Source organism: Eleginops maclovinus, chromosome 13 (assembly GCF_036324505.1).
Source record: "Eleginops maclovinus isolate JMC-PN-2008 ecotype Puerto Natales chromosome 13, JC_Emac_rtc_rv5, whole genome shotgun sequence".
Lineage (NCBI taxonomy): Eukaryota > Metazoa > Chordata > Actinopteri > Perciformes > Eleginopidae > Eleginops > Eleginops maclovinus.
This window is the reverse complement of record NC_086361.1, coordinates 17523084-17544917: the sequence shown is the minus strand read 5'-3', so window position 1 is coordinate 17544917 and position 21834 is coordinate 17523084. Positions and strand designations below refer to the sequence as shown.

General features: G+C 40.7%; 3 protein-coding genes across 3 annotated transcripts; all 3 read left to right on the top strand.

Annotated features, from left to right (window-relative positions):
• The first annotated feature begins 2558 nt into the window (after window positions 1-2558).
• Window positions 2559-5510, top strand: hoxa9a (homeobox A9a). The gene is made up of 2 exons (XM_063900108.1): window positions 2559-4066; window positions 4443-5510. The coding sequence occupies exons 1-2, from the start codon at window positions 3514-3516 to the stop codon at window positions 4685-4687; spliced, it is 798 nt and encodes a 265-aa protein (XP_063756178.1). The 5' UTR covers window positions 2559-3513; the 3' UTR covers window positions 4688-5510.
• Window positions 5511-8293: 2783 nt separating this feature from the next.
• LOC134874954 (homeobox protein Hox-A7-like) lies at window positions 8294-11115 on the top strand. Its single transcript, XM_063899258.1, has 2 exons — window positions 8294-8929; window positions 9780-11115. The coding sequence occupies exons 1-2, from the start codon at window positions 8563-8565 to the stop codon at window positions 10091-10093; spliced, it is 681 nt and encodes a 226-aa protein (XP_063755328.1). The 5' UTR covers window positions 8294-8562; the 3' UTR covers window positions 10094-11115.
• Window positions 11116-15098: 3983 nt separating this feature from the next.
• On the top strand, window positions 15099-17630 carry hoxa5a (homeobox A5a). The gene is made up of 2 exons (XM_063899256.1): window positions 15099-15869; window positions 16480-17630. The coding sequence occupies exons 1-2, from the start codon at window positions 15287-15289 to the stop codon at window positions 16728-16730; spliced, it is 834 nt and encodes a 277-aa protein (XP_063755326.1). The 5' UTR covers window positions 15099-15286; the 3' UTR covers window positions 16731-17630.
• The last annotated feature ends 4204 nt before the right edge of the window (window positions 17631-21834 follow it).

Sequence of the window (21834 nt, the reverse complement as noted above, 5' to 3'; positions counted from 1 at the left end):
CAAAACCGAACATAACATGGCCTACATCGCTGGGGACTTGTGTGTAAACCAGCTCGCAAATGTTTCTAGATGCTATTGTAATGGCCATCGGATATAATTAAGATATTAGGCTATAAGCCGTCTAGCTGCATGCTCAGCCGGCTATTGTAGAGTTTTATGACTGGCTGGTATATGAGGTTTCTCCCTCTCCTCTAAGAGCTGCTTCAGTCGTGGGAGAGCCTTTCAGACGGAGAGGAGGCCTGGCTCCCAGCTAGAAATTTGAACTGTACTCATACAATGGATAAAACATAACCTGCTGCTTTAATTTGGGAATACTGGGATTGACGGGTAAGTCCATTTATCATTATGAATGTGTGCATTTTGCGTCTTGATGCACGGGCTTCACGATACTGTTTACAAACAGATGTACTTTCTTAATACAGACGATGTTTCGGACTCTTGATGACGGGACTGACAACCACGGTGCATTATGAATTGGCTGATTGTGTTTCACTTGAGGCCCGGATCGACTGTCGAGTGGTTTAGGTAGTTTCATGTTGTTGGGGTCCATTTCTAACTCTGCAACATGAAACTGTCTTAATTGCCCCAGTTCCACACTTCGAAACCAAAAGGAAATCAAATCAGAGACACAAAGATGATCGGATTTGATGAAAATTGTGGAGAGGTATTTTGGAATCATGTTCTAAACCCCGCTAGTTTATAAAACGGGGAGTGGTGACCGGCTGTTGTGTATGTCCTTAACCTGTCTCCTGTAATGTTTTCCTTAGACTTCCTTTCTTGGGTTTCGCCGTTAAAATAAGCCTACGTGGCCATGTGTGCTGGATTTAAAATGTGATCAAAGCTGAACTGCATTATGCGTCGTGGATTTGGGATTACGGGTAAAGCCGTGAGTGCTTTCCGTGAGTAGTAGTGACGCAGACACGCCAGACAAGGCCTCGGTTACGACCACTGCAGTGGAGGGGAAGGGGAAGGTGAATGGGGCAACAGCGACCTCCGTGGGCAGTGAGACCGGATGCTTCCGCTGCGCAATAGTGGCTCAGACAAAAGGAGGGGAAGGGCTTTATGGCGATATTTAGATCCGCCAGACAGGCTGTTATCTGCAGAGGCAAAAGAAGTGAATAGCCCCTGTGGTAAACGGGGTGAAAAAACACCCTGATTTAGGTTTACAGCCTGAGAGCCATTGGCGTCTTTTCCTCCTCTGAAGGTGTTTGTCTATTCTAAGTTTTAGTGCACAAATAGGCGCACAGCCGCTCCTTTTCCTCCCCTCGGCTTGTTTGATGTCTGTTTGCCAAATAAAGTGCAAGTACCATTGAGGTGATAGCTTGCAACCAGTATGCACATTGTGGACAGCTTGTGCCTTTTTTCTTCGTCTTTGCTCCTCTTTTAAATGCAATAGTAAGAGCAGAGTGGGGGGGGAAATCCTGCATGCGAATTGCCTGTGGCCTTGTGGGGTGTTGGCCAAGCTCTCCGTTTATTTGATGGTAATAAATACAAAATGCAGTGTAACGTGCAAGAACTCAAGGTTGCTGCTCTGTAGACGTGATCTGCAATGTGGGGAAAGGTTTAGGATATTGTGGATAATCATACGCACACAGTTTAAACGTGTTGTGAATATCCACATTGAGATTAAGTTAAGAATGCATTTGTGTAATACAAAAACAATCTGAGGATAATGTTAATATTATATTATTTCAATATGTAATCAATTTATTTTCCGCTAAATTCTTAAGAAGTGCAACAAATATAAAGCTAGATTTGTTTTTATGTTTGTTTTATGTGTCTTCTATTGTGCAATTTGCTCATCGTTTATTAATCATTAATTTTATTTGTCTGTTAAATTTTACAAGCTCAATATTTACAACATGCATTTTAAATGTCATGTTGTCTCCTGGTGTTCACCACCACTGCTCGCACCATTTGATTTTAAAAGGAGAAAACCACAAGCACCACATTACACATATTTTTAGCTCTATTTAAGTGTAACGTTACACCGAGGCGGTGGCTGCTCCCAGGCATCAGAGTTAATTTGTTGATAGTGGTGATGATGGCGAAATATAGGCCCATACAAGTGATAACGGCAGTGTAAATAATAAACGGGTTTAACGGAGGGTTGAGCAAGGACAAACCGGGAACCGACTGTAATAGTACTATGAATGTATTTAAAACATAGTCGGCCATCGTGAATTAATTCAGTGCGTCAATATCACATATTCTGCACATTAGGATTATTTTTGTTTATCTATTGTTTTATATTTTTATTTTCACAACTTGCTTCAAGATATGATCTATATTTTATATTTAACCCTAACCCAAATATTGCTATACAGTATATAAAATGCAATTATTAACTATCCACTAAATGTTTTATTTGCTATATATAGGCTCGTTCAACATCGTAGTTATGTCTAAACTAATACCTGCAACTAACAACACACATTTGTAACTGAACTATTCCTGCTCATTGTTCATCTCATCAATAAACTGTCCTTCAGTTTTAAAGAAATAATCTCGTGTTTGATTTCTCTTTATACTATTTGAAATATAGTGATGTAATATCTTCGTAAAACTACATGTGCTGTGATGTTAACCATTACATGTCCGAGTCGTAGCCTTAACATTTACAGTGATTCCTTGTGTAAATAACAAAATGTGGATCTTGTCCAAAAAAAATACAACATATGCATATTGCTTGTATGCGTTTAAAGTGTTTAAATTAGCATAGTCCCCAAAACAACCACATTATTTAGGTGAGAGTGAAAATAAGTATTTTAGCCTTAAATCAGACCTGCATAACTTGTTGTTGTTTGTCAGTTTTGTCCGTAAAAAATGTTAATGCTAATCGAGAACACAGGAAAATATATGGCCATTGGAAGATGTTTGATATAGCCGAACAAAATAAATAATGCAATTTATAAAGTTACTTGAGATATAGACGCTATTTGAGCTTTGAGCTGCTTAGTTTCTTTAATATAGTGGTGGTTAAAACGTGTTTTGGTGAACAGCAATAGTACGGTGCTTACGTGTCCTATAAAGTACCTCGTAAAATAAGGCCTCTAAAAACATACTGTATCACAGTATCGTTTTGGGCAACCGAGAAGGGATTTTCACAGCAGCAGCAGGTTAGGATACTGTAGCATTTCTTTGACTCGTCACTTCTTTCTTATTTTCAGTTTTACAGAAAACAGATCCAACTTATACATTGATATTTTTTAGCTTTAAAACTCGAGTTTGTTATAGGAGAGCGGGTGAGTATTTAATGACCAAAGGGATTGATTTATCCTTTATTGTTCAGCCTTTATGATCACGTGTGACTGCTACCCAATGGCGTGGCAGCTTGTCTCCCCATTACTAGCCCACTGTAGTTCTCTGTGGGGCCAAGTTGCTACTTGATTTCTCCACATTGTTATTTTGTGAGGCTGGGTTTACTGCGTGTGAATGTGTGTGTGGTGTGTGTGCGCGTTTTACTTTTTGCATGTATCTGTTGTATGACTGCGTACATGTAATTTCTCTGCCATGTCGACATCCGGAACACTAACTAGTTACTACGTCGATTCCCTCATTCTGCCCGAGAGCGAGGAGCTCTCTGTGCCGCGATACTCCTCCGGTCCTGGGCTCCAGCACTCCAGGCAACCCGCCTCCATCAGCGACCACAGTGAGCTCGGGACCTGCACCTTCCCGTCCAAACCTCCGGTATTTGGACCATCATGGAGTCACGTCCCGGCTCAGTTCCCGGGCACCGTTTCGTCTGTGTACCATCACCACTATGGGCATCCTCAAGGCCCGGTCGGTGCTGATACAGATAGCCGCTATCAGTCATGGCTGCTGGAGCCTATGTCCGGTTCCCTGCCCATGGCCGGATTACCGACGACCCATCACTACGGAATCAAACCGGAGGGTCTAGGGGTGCGAGCCGACGGCGCGCTGCCCGGCTCCCATACAGCGCTGCTGCTCTCCGATTACGCCAACGGAACCGTAGCGACGGCATCACCGGGAGAAAATGACTCGCTGTCCGGCCACGCAGGGGACACAAGCGGAGAAGCTGAAGAGAAACCAGGCCTTGATCCAAGTAAGTCGCTGCAGAGTCCCCAATGTTTATAGTCTACTATTTATACCACATTTAGCTGTGAGGATTGGGATGCGTGATGGGGGTGCTCGTCTGAACAGATGCCATTCTGAACGTGCCATTTCCTTATGGGGACTGTTAATGGCCCAGCTCCCATTGCTATATTAGATAACCTTTCGCAGCTTTAAAGTGGCCGTGTGCTGAGAGAAATAGTTTTATTTGGTGTAGCTGCGGTTAGACATGTGTAGCCATTCTCTTCTCCTCTAAGAGTTTTTTTTTTCTTTTTTTCTGAGTCCAATTATGAGTGATGTTTGTTTTCGAATTGGGTTACTCGGCACCGGGCCCTCACACAAATGTCGCCCCCCCTCACTTTTTCCAGATAACCCAGTGTCCAACTGGCTCCACGCGAGTGCCACGAGAAAAAAACGCTGTCCGTACACCAAGCACCAGATCCTGGAGCTGGAGAAAGAATTCCTCTTTAACACCTACCTGACCAGGGACCGTAGGTATGAGGTGGCGAGGCTGTTAAACCTCACCGAAAGACAGGTTAAAATCTGGTTCCAGAACCGCAGGATGAAGATGAAGAAGTTTAATAAAGATTTTGCACCGAAAGAGATTGACTGAACCTTTAGACATTTGGCTGTAAGCGAGCTTTGTGTGTGGAAGCTCTTAACTCTGCTGGACCTTGTTTTTAAACTTCATTGTCTTATTGTTCTATATAACATAAGCTATTAGGCTTAATTGTCCTGTAAAAAAAAGCATGTTGGGCTTTAGTTTGATGCGACTACCTTTATATTGCACAATTTTAACGGTGCACACTCTTTTTGTATTTGTTCTTTTATTATTTTGATTTTAATTAATACCTCGTTAAAGTGTATTAGTTGGCCTCGTTCCTGTGCTCGTTTGTGAATGGATGTTTCTAGCTGTGTGTGTTCTGGTTTGTAGCTATATTTGTTGTCTATCTCAAAGTCACCTGAGCGTAGTTTGTAAAATGTATTAATTTTATTGTTGTTTCTCCCTTACTGCTTAAAACTATGACTGATGACCCTGAGTTTGAATCTAACATTGGAGCCGTATTACTGACTGGTCGCATTTTGAAGATAGGTGGGTGAAAAGACCTCAGAAACCTCTTGAAGATGTTAAAATGCTAAATTAAAAAATGTTATAGAAGCTAAATCACGACACGATTGACTACCTATGTCTTTCAACTACCTACAATAACCTTTTTTTTGATGGCGGATTATAGGCTATAGGTTTGCTTGCATTAGATGCTGGAATTTCAGGGAGTAACATTTTGGAAGTACATACTGTTTGTTAGTGAGATCAAATTAAATAAAACACTGTAGGCTACTTAATGAATACCTCACGGTCTGCTGACCGTCTGACTTTTGGTTCACAAATGTAATTTGTACTTTATTTATTAAATAAAACAAATTATATCTGCGAATGCATGCACGTCACATTTTATTTCACGTCGGCTTCACACAGAAAACGTTGTTTTTTAAAATACTTTTTCTGCTTGCTGCATAAAAAGTATTATTTTGATGTTGAATGCGTTCCGATTAATATGAAGGTTATTGCTGTCAACTATCCACACACACACACACACACACACACACACACACACACACACACACACACACACACACACACACACACACACACACACACACGCACACACACACACACACACACACACACACACGCACGCAGCGGGCAATTGGGCAGCATTGTGGATGACACACACACACTAAAATATATAAATAACATAAATCAATAATGTTCATTGTGCAATAACGCAATATCCATTAATAAAACAAATAACATCTTGAATATGTTTTTTAAAAAACTTTTAAAGCTCTCAATTTCGAAGCACATACACAAAAACACACCAACACTAATAAAAACGCACACACCTAAAGTTGAATATGTGCGTGATCATGAATTGGGGACAGAGCTGCATCTTGGCAGAGGATGCTGTTAGTTGTATACAGCCATAAAAGACAATTACCGCTATAACCTTTTATGGGGTGCAAAGCGCTGCGAGGCGAGAGGACACAAAACAAAAAAAGACATCGAGGTCTTCAACAGCTGAAGCTCGAAATAATGCAGCCGATGTGTGGCTGTTCAGTTCAGATATGACAAGGCAAAATGCTCCATCATTAGCGCATGTCGACATAACCAATTTACAAGACTAGAATTATGAAATATAACAACTCCATTTGAAACGCAGCTTGGCCTCAAATAGTAAATATCTAAGGTTTTAGAGAAGAGTTCTAGCTTTAAAACAGTACGTTTGCAAGGCTGATTCAAGTCTCTGCATGTTGGAAAAAATATTTGGCACAAGGACATAGCAAATACGAGAAGCAACAAATCAAATGTGAGCTAGCCGAAGAGCTTTACATATGATGGTCGATCAGCATGCTTCTATCCTACACCAGGTTGTTAAGTTCTCTGAAACACAACACATCCACTGGGTGATTACTGTAGTTAGAGGGTAAATAAGACTTTGGTCGAACTAACTGGAGCGCTGTTGTGACGCGTTAGGGGACGCAGATGGACCCAAACTTCAAAGACTCAAGCAGAGACAGTGCAATAAAACGCCTGGTCTGCTACACTGTCTGGCATTCCAGTTTTAATGGCTTTATGGCCGTCCAGACACAATTAGGCCGTTTCCAGAATGGCACCCATTTGTTTTTTCTTCTCTTTACGTGGGACTGCGCCCTGGACAAAAGGCCGAGCGGAAATGATCAGCTTTATTGGACTCTCCCCGACGGGGACGTGCAGGACTCATGGTCATTTGGAGAGATCCTTTGTTTCTACCTGGGAACCTTCCGCCCTCTGCTCCTTAGCTTGGCCCTTCCTAAAGGAGAAAGAGCCATAAAGCCAGCATCTAGCTCCAAACACAGTGGTAGAGCTATAGATAGTACTTCTTCCCAAATACATCTGGACTTGTCTGTTAAATTAGTAATGTGGGTAATATCACAACCGAAGAAACATACTGCTACATTTTGAGATATGTTTCTCTCCATTTTATCTTGTATTTAAACCTTGTTTGCAGCAGAAAAACACAACGCCTGCGCACATGCTGCCTCCCCCACCCTGTAGTCCCTACAAGTCCCCAGATGGTGGCGACACTGTTCCACAACATCGCCACACCACTTTTAACACTCCTCCCAATGAACCTGCACTGGGAAACAAACTGTAGTAACATTTTTTAAGAGACCACGAAAATAATTTCACACCTTTTTACAATCTCAGTGCAGAAACTGCTTCTCCGGCCTACGGCTCTGCAGAGAAGAGTGAAGCAGTGAGAAAACAGATTGCAGGATTCCTGCTGCCTCCCTCAGATAGTCGCTCTCTGTCCAATGTTTCTATTTCTTTCTTTTATTCGATCTGTTTTACGGCTGTATAGATGCAAATCATTTGAAACTGTACTTGTTTAATAGCAGAGTTATTAAGACTGAAATTAAACATGAATAATTATTGGTATTGTCCTAAAAAAAAAAAGGGGGGGGTTTACAATTTAAGTTACAGAACACATAACGCAATCAGTTTTCCATATCCAGAGATCCACTTTTTTCCTTGAAATATTAAGCAAATTCAGGATATATTATCTATTATTATTTTTCGAATTTGTAATTGTTACTATAACCATTTGCTTTCTTGTTTCTTATAAAGACATGCTTAATTTCAATGTATTGAGATAACATTGTTTAGCCGGTAAAAATAAAACATTTGGAGGATGAATTGGGTACTATTATTATTATTATTTAAAACATATTATACGTAATGTTGCTAAATTCTCAATTTAGAAAATCTTGCAGCATATTTTTTGAAGAAAGTATTTAACACTATCTTGGTTAAACCTACAAAAAATAGAAACTTGCAGAAGACACTGTGCATTATTTTACTATTGATATTCATAAATAAATGACATACAAACATTTTCTTTAGCAAGCGATTTTATGCCAAGTTAGAATTTAAAAGTGAACAAATATGTTATATTATTTTTAGTTCTAATATCAAACTATATTATATCCAGCTATTACCTATGATTGACTTTATGTCGTTTATTACATTCAAGAAAGCAAAATATATTCGACGAAGGTAAACAAAAATAGAATAATAAATCTTTTTAAATAGATGATTATTTGTAGTGCGGTACTTTGAAATACATCAAAAGCCCATGACCTTATGCAACCTAAATTACCTCTAGATCACTGGGATTGTGAGAATTTCTCTCGTGTGTGTTTACATGTGTGTATGTGTTTGTGTGTGAAGTGTTAATCCCACTCTGCAGTCCTGCGCCATAATGAAATCCATGTCTGCATGCTCATTGGATGAGAGCAGCCAGGCCTGCGTCACATGGCAGAGATCTTTGGTCCAGAGTAAAAATGGGGTTTGGTGTAAATCTAGGCTGTATTGCTGTCATATATCACGCTACCTCGTAAAAACGACACTGAGGATTCTGGGCCAACAAATCAGAGAGAAAAAATATGAGTTCTTATTATGTGGATGGTCTTCTTAGCAAATATACGACGGCTAGTTCTCTCTTTCCAAACGTGGAGCGGGCTTCTTGCAGTATTGGACCCAGTGGAGAGGACTATGCTTCGGGTCGGACTGCTGCGGCCATCGCGTTCGCCCCGTCTCTGTCTGGAGTTTACAGCGTCAGTAATGCAGTGTACCAGAGCCGCCCCGTGTTTACTTCGGGATATGGCCGGGGGCAGGACGGACACCCACTGCACTGCAGCCTGTTTGACCAGAGCCGCCTGTTCAGCGACAGCTGCTGCCATCCCGAGCCGGGACCCCTCACCTCGCCGCCGGACAAACAATACCGGATGTACCCCTGGATGAGAGGATCAGGTATGTGCTGAGACTATCTCTTATGTGCTATATCAAAGCCCTCAGGTCAATGCTTTTACAAAACATTGGGATACTTACATTGGCCGTTAGTGGTTCAATTAATTTCGTGAAGCCATTGGTGTTGCATGGGAAGAATCGTAAAACTTTTATTGCGCAACTAATGAGTTCTGCAGCCATAAATTCATTTGGCCAGCGCTTCTGTGTGTTCAGTACGCAGAGACCTTGCCGCTGGGGGTTTTCTATGCACTCCTATTACTCTTATAGCCTCTTCTCCCCTTTGTGGTTGTAAAAAAGAAGGCATGTTGTGTAAATCAGTTCTCTTGCACTCTGCAGCTCCTTTCTAATTGGGTCTGCACTGCAGAGGCTCTGGTATTTACTAAAACTCTTTTTTTTAAATTCACATTGCTGATCAATATGCACCAGTATTGTCTATTACATAAAGAAGTGAAGTGGATTTAGAATAAAAGTCATTTGAAACATTTGCGTTTGTTATAATTTTGAGGGTGAAGCTGTTGAGACTGTAATCTAATTACGTATGGCTCCTTAGGTGCACAGAGCATCGCTGGCTTTTAATTGGAAAAGCATGCAGAGTTTCAAAGGAGGCATGCACCAAGTATCCCAGCAGGACCATTTTAAATAGATGCAGAGACATTTTGAAACATTATTTGGTTAGGTGTAAGCCACAATTAATTGCGCAGTCACAACTAAATTAATGAGCCCAACAATAATTCCAAGTACACGTTTTTTTTATTGTCGTCATCAATTTCAACAACACTTCATTTTATTCTAAATGATTTATGAAGCATCACATTTCATACATGTCGAAAAAAGTGCATTTTTTCCCTTACAGATCCTAACAGAAAGCGGGGACGGCAGACCTACTCCCGGTATCAGACTCTGGAGCTGGAGAAGGAGTTCCACTTTAACCGGTACCTGACACGCAGGAGAAGGGTCGAGGTAGCCCATGCCCTGTGCCTCACAGAGAGGCAAATCAAAATATGGTTTCAGAACCGCAGAATGAAGTGGAAGAAGGACAACAAGGAGGACCCGGTGCTGGCCCACAGGGAAAAGGACGATGGTATCCAGGCGGTGTCAGAGGCCGGAGAGCCCGAAGCTGGAGAAACCCAGAGCCCCGGTTTGGAGTCAGTCACGGCTGCAAAGTAACAAAAGACATGCACGGACAGAGGATTACATATAAGAACCACAACATTAGAATGCGTAAGGGATACATCCCAAATTTTATCACATACCATTCATGCACTCAGAGCTCTGTAGGCTGATTAATTACACGACAGCTGAAGGCAATAATGTAATAAACATTAAACAATAGGCTGTATGTCACTATTTCAAACCCAAAATACATAATAAGGCTCCGCATGAAATTGCGATTTTAACTGCCTATCCAATTTATATATTTTTAAAAAAGATGCAAGAAAATGTAGCTTCATTATCTACTGAATTAACATTCCTAAACAAAATACTACCTATTTTATGTTTTACCTATTTTCTTGCTCGCATTAAAACACAGACAAAGGGAATTCAGCGCAATTTGAAATTGACTGTAAAATAAACGAATCTACCTATTCGAGTATTTCTCTCCACAGACTGTTGCATTTTTTATGAAACAAGTAGGCTATTATTTTTTACGCATATGTGCCTTATTTTAAGTAGGTGAATAAACAAAAAATGTCTTGTTAGTTAAATGCATCCAACTGTGATTTAGATTGTTCTGTACATTTCAGTAACTGTACGGCTGTTACTTTTCATTATTATTTTTAAATATAACTCACTTAGAATGTTAATATGCCTGTTTTTGACACTATTTCTTGCTCCTCTTGCAGCATAACACATATATTTGTTTGGTTTGAGATGACCTTCTTATGTAACCTACCTCAGATTCCAGGAAAGTCAACTAGCTTATTATTGCAACACCCTCACATGAACGTTTGAAGTCTTATCCGTGTAATTATAAAACCTTTTTCATTAAGATATATTTTCAGGTTAATTGATTTATAGCTATGTCTGTGAATGCTAAAATAAAATAAACGCATGCACTTTTATTTTAACAGCAGGACATTTTAGTATAAAGGCATTTCTTTTTGTTTGTGTACAATAAGTAAACCCAAAATGTGCAAAAACTGTGATGTACAAATATTGAGTGCCAACGTTTAGCTGTATAAGAAATATGTGAACAAATAAATATATTTAAAAAAGTAAACCTCTGGGGATGTTTTAAATATGAAAATATGTTCGCGCTACATGTATTTTTATTACTAACTATTTGTTTGCATGTAATATCAAGTTAACATAGCAAACATGATCATAACAATCAGTCATAATAACTTAATAATAATATGTTGCTCCCAGTCAGTGCTGTTGACTGAAGTGAATATCAGGTTGCATGTAATGAAACTTGTTGCAGTCCTTTATGAGTGTAAGGTAAACACTTTAGTTGGGGAATGTGAACTATGAGGATGCGAGATGGGGCAGGCTGCAGATGAAGGGAAATTGCTGTTGAACTCTGCATTCCCTCTGTCCTCGGTAAAATGGCGCCTGACGGTGACCTGCCCCCTTCCTTCTCCTTTCTCTCCCCCCCCCCCCTCCCTTTGCTTCCCATCTCCTCCAGCACTGAGTCATAAATCCGTTGTTGTTTATGAAAATTTACAACATGGCAATACAACTTTACGACCCGGCTCGTCTTCCCATTGGTCGCAGCTTGTCACGTCGCAGGGAGTCATGAACATGAACTTTTTATATATAATTTCCGATAGCGGAATAGAGCAGCCTTTCATTTAACGGTCACGGGCTTCCATGCGGCTGTTTTCCACCAGCGACCTTCTACGTTTTTATACCTCTTTTGGAGTTTGGAGTTTTCTCTCGATCGGGCAGGAGCTTGCTTTGTGACATGACTGGATCGTTGTGGGTGCCCTACTGTCGTTTGGGCATGATAGGTGGACGGAGCCCCGGTGCGTCACTGATCCCCGGGAGTCCCAGTTTCCGTCCGGGGACTCAGCTGGATACCTCCCTCCGTCACCGGCCGTCAGCACCTGCCAACTCCCTCCCCTCACCTCCCCCTGTTCACAGGCAGAAACCATCACAAGGTAAGACAAATTAAACGTATTACTCGGTTTGCTTTTCTATCGATTTACAATAACAATCAACCATTATAATAATACAGTTGTGTTCGTGTATTGCTACTTGTTTTCTGGTTAAATATCCAGCGGTTAGAAGACATGGTTAAATGTTACAGTTTATTTTATTGTGATTTAAATGGCGGTTGCTTAAAAAATGTGATCAAGCAGAGATGAGTTAACACCAGTGCTGTTGTTATCTTCCTGTTGGCTTTTGCATGCTGTCAATGCCTTATTTGTTTGTTGTTGGATTTGACTGGATGGACTTTTTGATGCAAAAATCATTTGGCAGATGCCATCCAGAAGAGGTGCTCTTTGACGCCCTCCTGTGGACACACTGGGGTTTATTTGGTTGCAGCTTTGTCTGTTTTTGCTGCAAATGTCCTGCAGTGCAGGCTGGGCAGTCTAGTCTAACTTGTGTGTCTATTTGCATTATTCTTTACTGTTTTATAATTCATACATGTGCATGCTGCACATTGAACAAATTGAACTTCTAAATAGACACATTTTCAGTGACAAAATCCTGTTTATTTTATCGCGTAAATTACCTTAGGTTCACATACAGAGGCTTGCCATCGAATTCCGGCAAGTTAAACATTTCAGTTGGATATCATTTATTTGCACTTTGTAATTGCACATAAATATGGTTAATTGTGTTTCTTTACATACACTTAGCGAGCTCAATGTAGAATATTGAAACACTGCAGTGATTGTTTCGTGCGGTAAATTACCAGTCGATCAAGCACCCAATTTCTGAAGATTTAAAAGCAAAGCATGGACAGATTATTGCAAGATATTGATCCTGCAAAAGGTAATATACAGTGCCTTTAATCAGATATGGTGTGCATTGCCCATATCCGAAATCTGCGTATAACAATTGTTCTATTTCGATTCTCTGCAAACAGAAAATCCAGCTTTGCTTTGACTGCTGTTGCTTTCAATATTTTTGGGGAGAATTGGTTTGCTGTTTGTATTCTATAAAATCTCTTTTTTATGTGTCTATATAAATAACTAGCCTGAATGTGAACACAGTGCATTCAAGTGGTTTTACAGCCGTGCGTAATGACGTTTAGGCAGAACGTGAAGTACAAATATTCCGAGTATCTATTTAATTTCTATACTCTACGACGCTGGTGTGTACATGTGCAAAGGTGCCTGCAGAGTGCACTGCCCCTCTTTTTTCTGCAGCTTTGGCCCCCTCGATCCCAGCCGGACATGTTTGACACCAGTGCGCACTCACTTCTTTCATCTCCTTTCTTTTGCTCTTTAAATAGTTCCTGGGTGTGTCCCTGGCTTGACTCAGGGAAATAATGTTCGTGGGAACTTTGTTGCCATTGGCCAGCCATAAATCAGCTGTTGGAGCATGACTGTTTAGCCAACACACACCCCGTAGGTCTTCTCTTAGTGAGGGCCCACTGGATTTTGTGAGCCCGGTATTCACCCTTCCTCACACCGTGCCGTTCTGGGGGTTTGTTACCGCAAAGGGAGCACATACCTGCAGCCGAATAAATAATCTATGTTTCACGATGTTTGTCAGTAACACAGGATGGGGCTTGTGCTGTGTAAAGGGGCTGCTCTTGGAGAATAGCATGTGGAAGAACGCGAAGGACAAGCCGCTGCCTTCAAGAGACGAAAGTGCCATAAAAATTCCACATAGAGAAAAAACCAAACGGACGTCATGCCACCATTTCAGGCGTCTTGTCTTTGGGGCTGTGGGCGGGTCTTCTGTTTTTGAGTGAACATGGGTAATAGTTTTCCCTAAAGTGTTTTTTGATAACCAACTAATACTTGCGCTGCATTGTAATCGACCGATCAGACAATTGTTTTAAAACGTTTATGGCAATATCGTGAAAAAGAGTCTTTTATCTAATGTTTCTAAGCACAGCAAAAGGAACATAAAATACTACGACGATACCTTTTTGTGACGTAACGTTAATCCATGCGAATATTTTAGAGCACAATCCAAAAATCGAATCTTTTATTTATCATCTGAATAATCCGGAAAATCATTTTACATTAAACATTTTGGCCTCATTTCATCCATTCATCGTTTCGAATATTTCCTTTTTTTAAATAACTTTCGTCTCTTGTTTTTATAGATTGCTCGCATAAATTCGGCTGATCAAAGAACACATATTGGGTTTTTTTCTCGATCTTTTGATATATCCAAAGTATAAAATAACTAGAAAAACAAATTGAAAAGATGTTGGGTGTTTAAACTTCAATATAAATGAAGATTTGCTTTTATACGAAAGCGTAATAAAGCCCAATAGCATGCAACAACTTATTATATCATTCGAGGGCTTGTTGTTTGAAATCTTTACATTTTAAATAGCCTAAAATAGACATGGCGTGGCGTTACGCGCGTTCATATAGCCTATATTTAAGTGTATTCATTCTTCAATGTGGCATAAAGTACAGGCCTCGAATGGAAGTGTATGTGTTAATATTCGATAATGTGATGTTAAGCTTTTATCCTACCCGAAATATCTATTCACATTTTCCCACATTAGTCGCTCTTCAGTTGCTTTATGATTACAAAAAAAGTGTACAGAAAAATAACGCAGCCCTGTTATGAGTGGGCTTTTATTCTATTAACTGCGCACACTATTTGCACTCATCGCCTCATCATAACATGCATAACAGATTCTGATCGAATTATTTCAGTATTTCTGTATACTGTCCTCGCAGAGATTGCACTCTCAGCATGTCACTTGTTGTATTGTTTAGGAGCCAGTTGGTTTTTGCCGCAATGGTCGTTAACCTCCGAATGACCCCGTGTGGAGCCCACGCCTCACAGAGCTCCGCAGACATGCAGTGCGTCAGTTTAGCCAGAGGATGGCGCACCACGACAATTCAAAACACCCAAACCGTGGCTCAGAGTTGGCCCTAGCCACGAGCGCATGGGGGCGCGCTCTCTTATCATCCCACCCAGTATTTCCTCCGTGCACGAGTTTACCTCTGGAGGTCACCAAGCAGGATTTACGACTGGTCAACAAAAGCACGTGATACTCTGCCGTACCCCATATTTGGGTGCCTACGTAAGAGAGAATCAAGTCCATGTCCCACTCATTTCCATAATTCATCATAAATTGTGCAAGGGTGCTATAGGACGCGCTAAAGCATAAGAGCCACAAATCAAGCGCACAGGTTTAGTATTTTATCTTTGAATTTTATAAAAACAACAACACTACTTACTACGAGCGAACGGAGGAATTGTCAACAAATGAGCTCCTATTTTGTGAACTCATTCTGCGGTCGCTATCCCAATGGCGCGGACTTCCAGTTACATAATTATGGAGACCATAATACGGCAAACGAGCAATACAGAGACTCAACAGCCATGCATTCGAACAGGTATGGCTATGGCTACAACGGGATGGACCTAACAGTTGGGCGGACCGGTACCGGACACTTTGTGGGCGACGAGCAGACACCAGGCTACTCCCCGAGTCATTCAGCGGCAACGACACCATCGGTGGAGCCGGTCAGGTACAACCAGTCTGCCAGCAACACCAGGACATCGTCACTCTCGCCACCACCTGACCCACTACCGTGCTCCTCGGTCGCCACCTCTTCCCCGGTCCACGAAACCCAATCTCAACACCGAGCCGTGAAAAACTCTATAACGACCCAGTGCTCGAGCTCTAACGGAGGCTCGCTGCTGCTCAGCCGGGACTGTGTGTCCAAATCTTCCCCCCTCGAGGAAGAGAAACCTACGGGAAGCGCACCAACAACTCCTCAAAATGTAAACGACTCATCACAGCCACAGATATACCCGTGGATGAGAAAACTTCATATAAATCATGGTAAAGTGCTTTTCTTTTACTGATCTTGTATTGATTTGATAGATCTGTTGTTATGTTAAAGTTGAATTAAGGTTTAATTATGTTTATATATTATTAAGACGTTTTATGTCGAATCAAAACAGGACATAATCTGATTATTTGAGTAGAAAATATGTTTACTTTACAAAGGGCCATATGGTGACATACGCGCCTCTCACCTGTTTGGTGTATTGCTGCTTTTCAGTACTGTTGAACAGGTACGCTATCATTTTATGAGATAAAATATAACTTTGAAGTCAGTTAAAATGTTTTAGATATAACCTGCACGTTAAGATTGTTTGTATTAAATACTGTATTTATTTTTAACGTAAAATACCCAAAGTTTACCACGTAAAGCCTTTTTCGCAAGGTGCAGTTGAAAATGTGTAAATCTTACTTACGCTGCTGGTTTTTAATAGCAAAGGGATCTAATGAGCTCAACAGTAAACTTAGTTGTGTGCCAACTTTAAAACCACAAACCTCAACATGCAACGTTTTAAAAAATGTAAGAAATGTATTAAAACAAAGTTCCTGCACTATTTGTTTTTACATCAACTGTATCTGATGTGTTTCCCACTCTTTATGTTAAAAGATTTGTCAGGACCAGAGGGTAAGAGAGCCAGGACTGCATACACCCGGTACCAGACCCTGGAGCTGGAGAAGGAGTTCCACTTCAACCGGTACCTGACCCGCAGGCGGAGGATCGAGATAGCCCATGCCCTCTGCCTCTCAGAGAGACAGATCAAAATCTGGTTTCAGAACCGCAGGATGAAGTGGAAGAAAGACAACAAGCTGAAGAGCATGAACATGGCGTCTGCTGGCGGGGGAGGCTACAGGCCTTGATATTCAGTCCTCTAGCCCTGATAACGAGTACTATAAAAAAATTAATAAAACAAAGATTGTCATATCAACTTCAATTCCTAATTCAAAAAGCGCAGAGACTTGTGAACGGCCCGTGTGCGGGACAAGGGACACCCCACCTGAGCTCATTGTATGTCCAGCAACTGTCCCATTATATTCCTTATTTACTCTTTATTTCCACCGTGGTAATGCTTATGTAAGGAAAAAATGAATTATGTACAGTTATGTCTAGATTTAGAAGAAAAAGAAAGAAAATAAATGTTTGTTTAAATTATTTCTTGTTCAGACAAAGAAAAAAAAGAAAAACGCTTGAAATGCTACCTATCACCGCAGATAAATCCAGTTAAAGTTGTGTGAAAAGAACAATACCAGCCTAATACAAAGAGGGTTGAGGTTGAGCTGTTTAGCCTTCGTTTTTCTATATGTATGTACTGTATATGTATGTATTTATTTGTGTAATGTATTGTGTCAATTTGTCAGATAACTTGCTTCCAAAAGTAGAACCAGCAGAGTACGTGAGCCTTGTGTGGTCATTGTGTGCATTGTAAACACATGTATGGAAAGAGGTGCAGACTCAGTCTTGTATGTACACTAGCTGTGCCTTGTATCTTTATTTTATGTTATTTTTTTTTGCTGCTGTTTGCGTTGTTCACCTGGACGCAATATCTGTGTAAAAACGTGTTTTGTCTTTGTTTTCTCTAGCTGTTTTTATGTGGAGGTTCCCCACAGTAAATTTCATTGCCTATGTGTATAACTCCATCGTGTTTAGCTTTTTGTAAATGTTTTTCAAAGACTGGAAGTCAAAAATATCCTATAATAATAATAATAACAATAGTAATAATAATAATAATGATGATGATGATGATGGCCATAATAAACTTTCTACTGGAACGGCAAAATTATACTGAGTGAACCTTTTTGTGAAATCCAGATTCGTTTACGCATTTGCCACGATTGCGTCCAAGATTGGAAGAGTCCGAGCTCGCTGTTTGTTCTAAACCTCTTTAAGTCACCTCTATGAGCTGTCAGAAAATTGTCAACTCAAATCTTTGAATTCAACAGGTCCCCCTTGAATGCAAACTTCATATTTCACTCACCTTGCTCTGGAACTGGGGGTGTTTTGGGGTCCTTGGCCACTAACATGCTCCATGGCCGGGCGTCCCTTTTGCGCACAGACTCCTGGGCTATTCCCGGAGAATCAGCTCGACTTTTTCAGCTGTAAACTTTATTAGGGCCGATTCTGGCTCTCTGACATTTGGGTGCTAAATGAATGGGGGGTTTTGTCTATGAATTAGATCGTAAAAATCATCCAGAGCGCGGCCAGATAGGCTCACTGGCCATAAACGGTCACGTGGTGGCCATTAAAGTAAGTTTTATGGTTTTGGGGAGTTGACAGTATATTGCACATAACATATAATCGCACTGACGGCAAGGCTTCGTCTGACTCTCTCTTTGCAGGCTGTAAGTGTTACTTGACCGGTACAGACCGTCTCTATTGCTCAGTGTTGCTCAGAATGGACCGGACGCTGGCCAGGATAAGGACTGCGTCTCTGGGTAAGTTTCTGCAGACTATCCGGTAGCCAGAAAACAGCCCGCCTGTGTTAAACAGCCTTATTATTGTATTCGCTCCCTCTATCTGTCCCTATTAGTCCATTACACTAATTTGTCAGTCGTGCGGTGCTGAATCCTGCTTTCGGCAGATGTTGAGCAGGGTTGGGTCCGGCTCATGGCTATTTAATTGCTTCCTTCCCCGTGTAACTTGTTTCCCTCCATCTGTGGTGTAACTCATAATCCATTTTTACATGTTGGATAATTATCTCAGTGTCCATTTCCACCCCCACAAACTTCTAGTTGTTGTCGTTTTATTACATTGGAGGATTCACAGACCGTGAACCAGAAAGTTTCAAAGGGACGTGTGTGTGGAGATTTCCCTGATAAAGTTAGGCGTTAATGCAGGCCTACAGATTTACAGCTTGCTCCCTTTGATTGGATTCTCAATCCGCTGATTACTTTTTGGAAGTTGCAGGTCCATCCACGGAAAAAAGTTGAAGTCGTTATTTTGCTGAGCGCTGCGCTCCACATGTTGGCACATTGTATAGCTTTAGGACAGGCTGTAAACAGTGTCAAGTAAACACAACATGGGAACAAACAACAGCAGGGAGACATTTGAAAAGGAATTCCGTTTTGTGTCAGCCTCGTTGTTTTGTGTTTGGGGTTGAAAAGTTCAAATTACGTCTTAAAGTCACTCTCACTTTGTGGTGACCTGTTGTCCGATCAGTGCCGGGGCCAAACCAGCAACCAGCCGGACCCTGATTCCAACAAAATTGACGAAATATGGGCGAAGAAATATTTAGTTTTGGACTTTTTCTGGACTCGTTTTCATTTTTAGTTTTAGTTTCCTGCGTATCAAAAAAAAGGCGTGTGTGTGGACATTTCCATAAATATGAAAATCATGTATCCTTCTTTTTGGATTTACCTTTTTGTGCGTTGTTTTTAGATCCAAAATAACCTGTGACTACATTTCTCTGAGTCAGTGACTGGGCGTATTTTAAAAGGTACACTGTCCGGCAGCCATCATAACTCAAAGACCACGTTTTCCTTTTGTTGCAAAGGACTACATCGTTATGTCTAGAATCATTGCATTTCTGCTAATAAAAACATATATTTTTAATACTTACAAAATTGCTATTTATTTCTACTTCCACCAACTCTTGAGTGGAATTATCTGGCCGATTTAGGAAAAAGAATCTGGAAATGCGAGGTGTATTTCTCCCCAAAACGTTTTTTTTATCAAACCAAAAGCAGTAGTATTTGGGTGTGCACCGATTATTGAATTAACAGAATTACCAAACAAATCTGCTCGGTTTATACTCATGGTATGCATAGGAAGATACTTCATCTTTCTAGTTGGATTTCAGACACACTGAAAATAAAACAAGACACTTTGAAAGTGCGGCTATTTGGACATTAAACCCATTGCCAATATTTCACTAGGAGACATTTCGACAGGGCCCCATGTGCGGAATACTGCCAGGCAGAGAGGGAGAAGCGCTGCAGGTTCATCTGGAGGTCAGCCACAGCACCAAGATAAATCTGCATCCTCTCAGAGCCACCAGCAGAGCTCGCTTTAGGCCAAGTTCACTGTCACCGTGCAGTATGGAGAGAGGGAAACCACTCACACATGCACGGTACCGAGCGCACACACGCCTTCACGTTAATGACCAGTTTGCTTGGCGTTGCCTATAAGCATAATGCGTAAAAATGAATTTACCGAGGGACACAGAGCCTGTGGTAACATCCTGCACTGGAGGAGAAACTGGAGAGAGGGGCGTTTAACTTTACGTGTTGCCTCCAACAAAGACTTTTGGCTGCTTTTAGTTGCTCTATAATGCTAATGAATGATTTGCATATTTTACGGCCCTATTAGTCTTGAGTGGGAGCCTATTGCATTTATCTTTTCACTCTCTCGTTGGAAACATCATAATGCTACAATCGCATTTTAGGTATTGTGCTGGCATCTCCTCTAATTATGAAAATTGTGAAAATGATCATCGTGATGGCAAGAGATATATACACATTGTTCAAATCAATTTTTCGTTGAGAGGGGCAGATATCTCACTGGGCTGGGACAGATGAGAGCAAGATAGCTGCGGAAGAGGAGGAAAAATTGGGGTCAAAAGTTTACGCGCTGAACAAGTCTCCGTCATCTGTTCACTCGGAGCTTGATGCCAGCCTTATAATAGCGATCTTGACTCTCCACACAAAAGACAGAATAGCTTTGAATTACATATGTTGCACAGTGCACTCCAGGTGAACCCTGAAAGCGCAGTGACCTCGCGTTTGGGACCGGGGGAGGCGACCCCCCACCCGTCCCCAGCAACAAGATTGAGTGGCTGGCGTTTTATTAGGGCGGTTGATTGGTGAATTTCCTTTGAATAAATTGTATTTGATATGTTTAGGGACGAGGGCAACATTTGCATTTTGAGGATTGATACTCTCGACCCGGTCACAGGGTAATGGGAAGACCCACAGCCCCCAAATTGAGCCCCCGGACCCCTTAAAAAACATTTAGCCCCTCTCTTCCTAATCCGCTGAATAGAAGCCTTTTAAGAAAACTGAAATGGCACAGATGTTTCTTGTGACTCGTAGAAGGAAAGTAAAAGAAAACACGTATTTACCAATAGATAAGCTTTATGCTATACTTTGATTTTTTTTATTGGGCCTTTTTAACCACTTCAGGAAATCACTGCGATTTCTTAAAGAACACTAAAACGTTCAAACTCTAGATGTTTGTAGGGAGGCATTATTAAAAATGGGAAAAAATATGGATTATAACAAATCCCAATTTATACCGAAAACTAAAACGTTAAATTGACACTATGCTTAAATAGTCCAAAACTGTGTCTCGGCAAAATCGCGTGACTTCTTGAACGCAACTTCTTTGTTAAGAAATAGACATTTTTTCAAATTCAAACCAAAATGTTTAATCGTGGATCCTTTTTTATAGAAAGGTCCCATCATTTTGGACTTTTTCAACTTTTTAACTGTCATCATAACATGAAATTCATAGAAAATTAAAAGGTTATTTTATACAAATCTTATTTTATTTCTACTAATTCAACACATTTGTAGGACGTAACATGCGGACACCACTTATATTGCACTTTGTTAAGTGTTGCAATGCATAAAAAAATGTCAAATAAAATTCACAGAATCGAGTCATTTTTTTCATTCACAACTTCCGTTTTTTATTGAAATTAAAAGTAAAAGCTCGTCACCATAGAATGAAAGCGACCAGATAGACGTCTATCTTTGCTAAATACTCCGTTTTTTTCAAAATGAGTCCGCATTTTTGAACAACAAGCACAATTTCATATTCCTTCAATTATTTTTAATTCAAACGTTGGCAGTCTTATTTTTCACTTACCCCAAAGTGCACATATTAATTTATTGACCCTTTCAGTTTCTGTATACCTTTTTACCGTTTTGGAGACATTAGTTGTGTCATCCATCTCAGATATATACTATCATTTGAAACGCCCTCTTTATTTTATAAGAATAAAGAAGTTGTCTATGCACCTTCTAG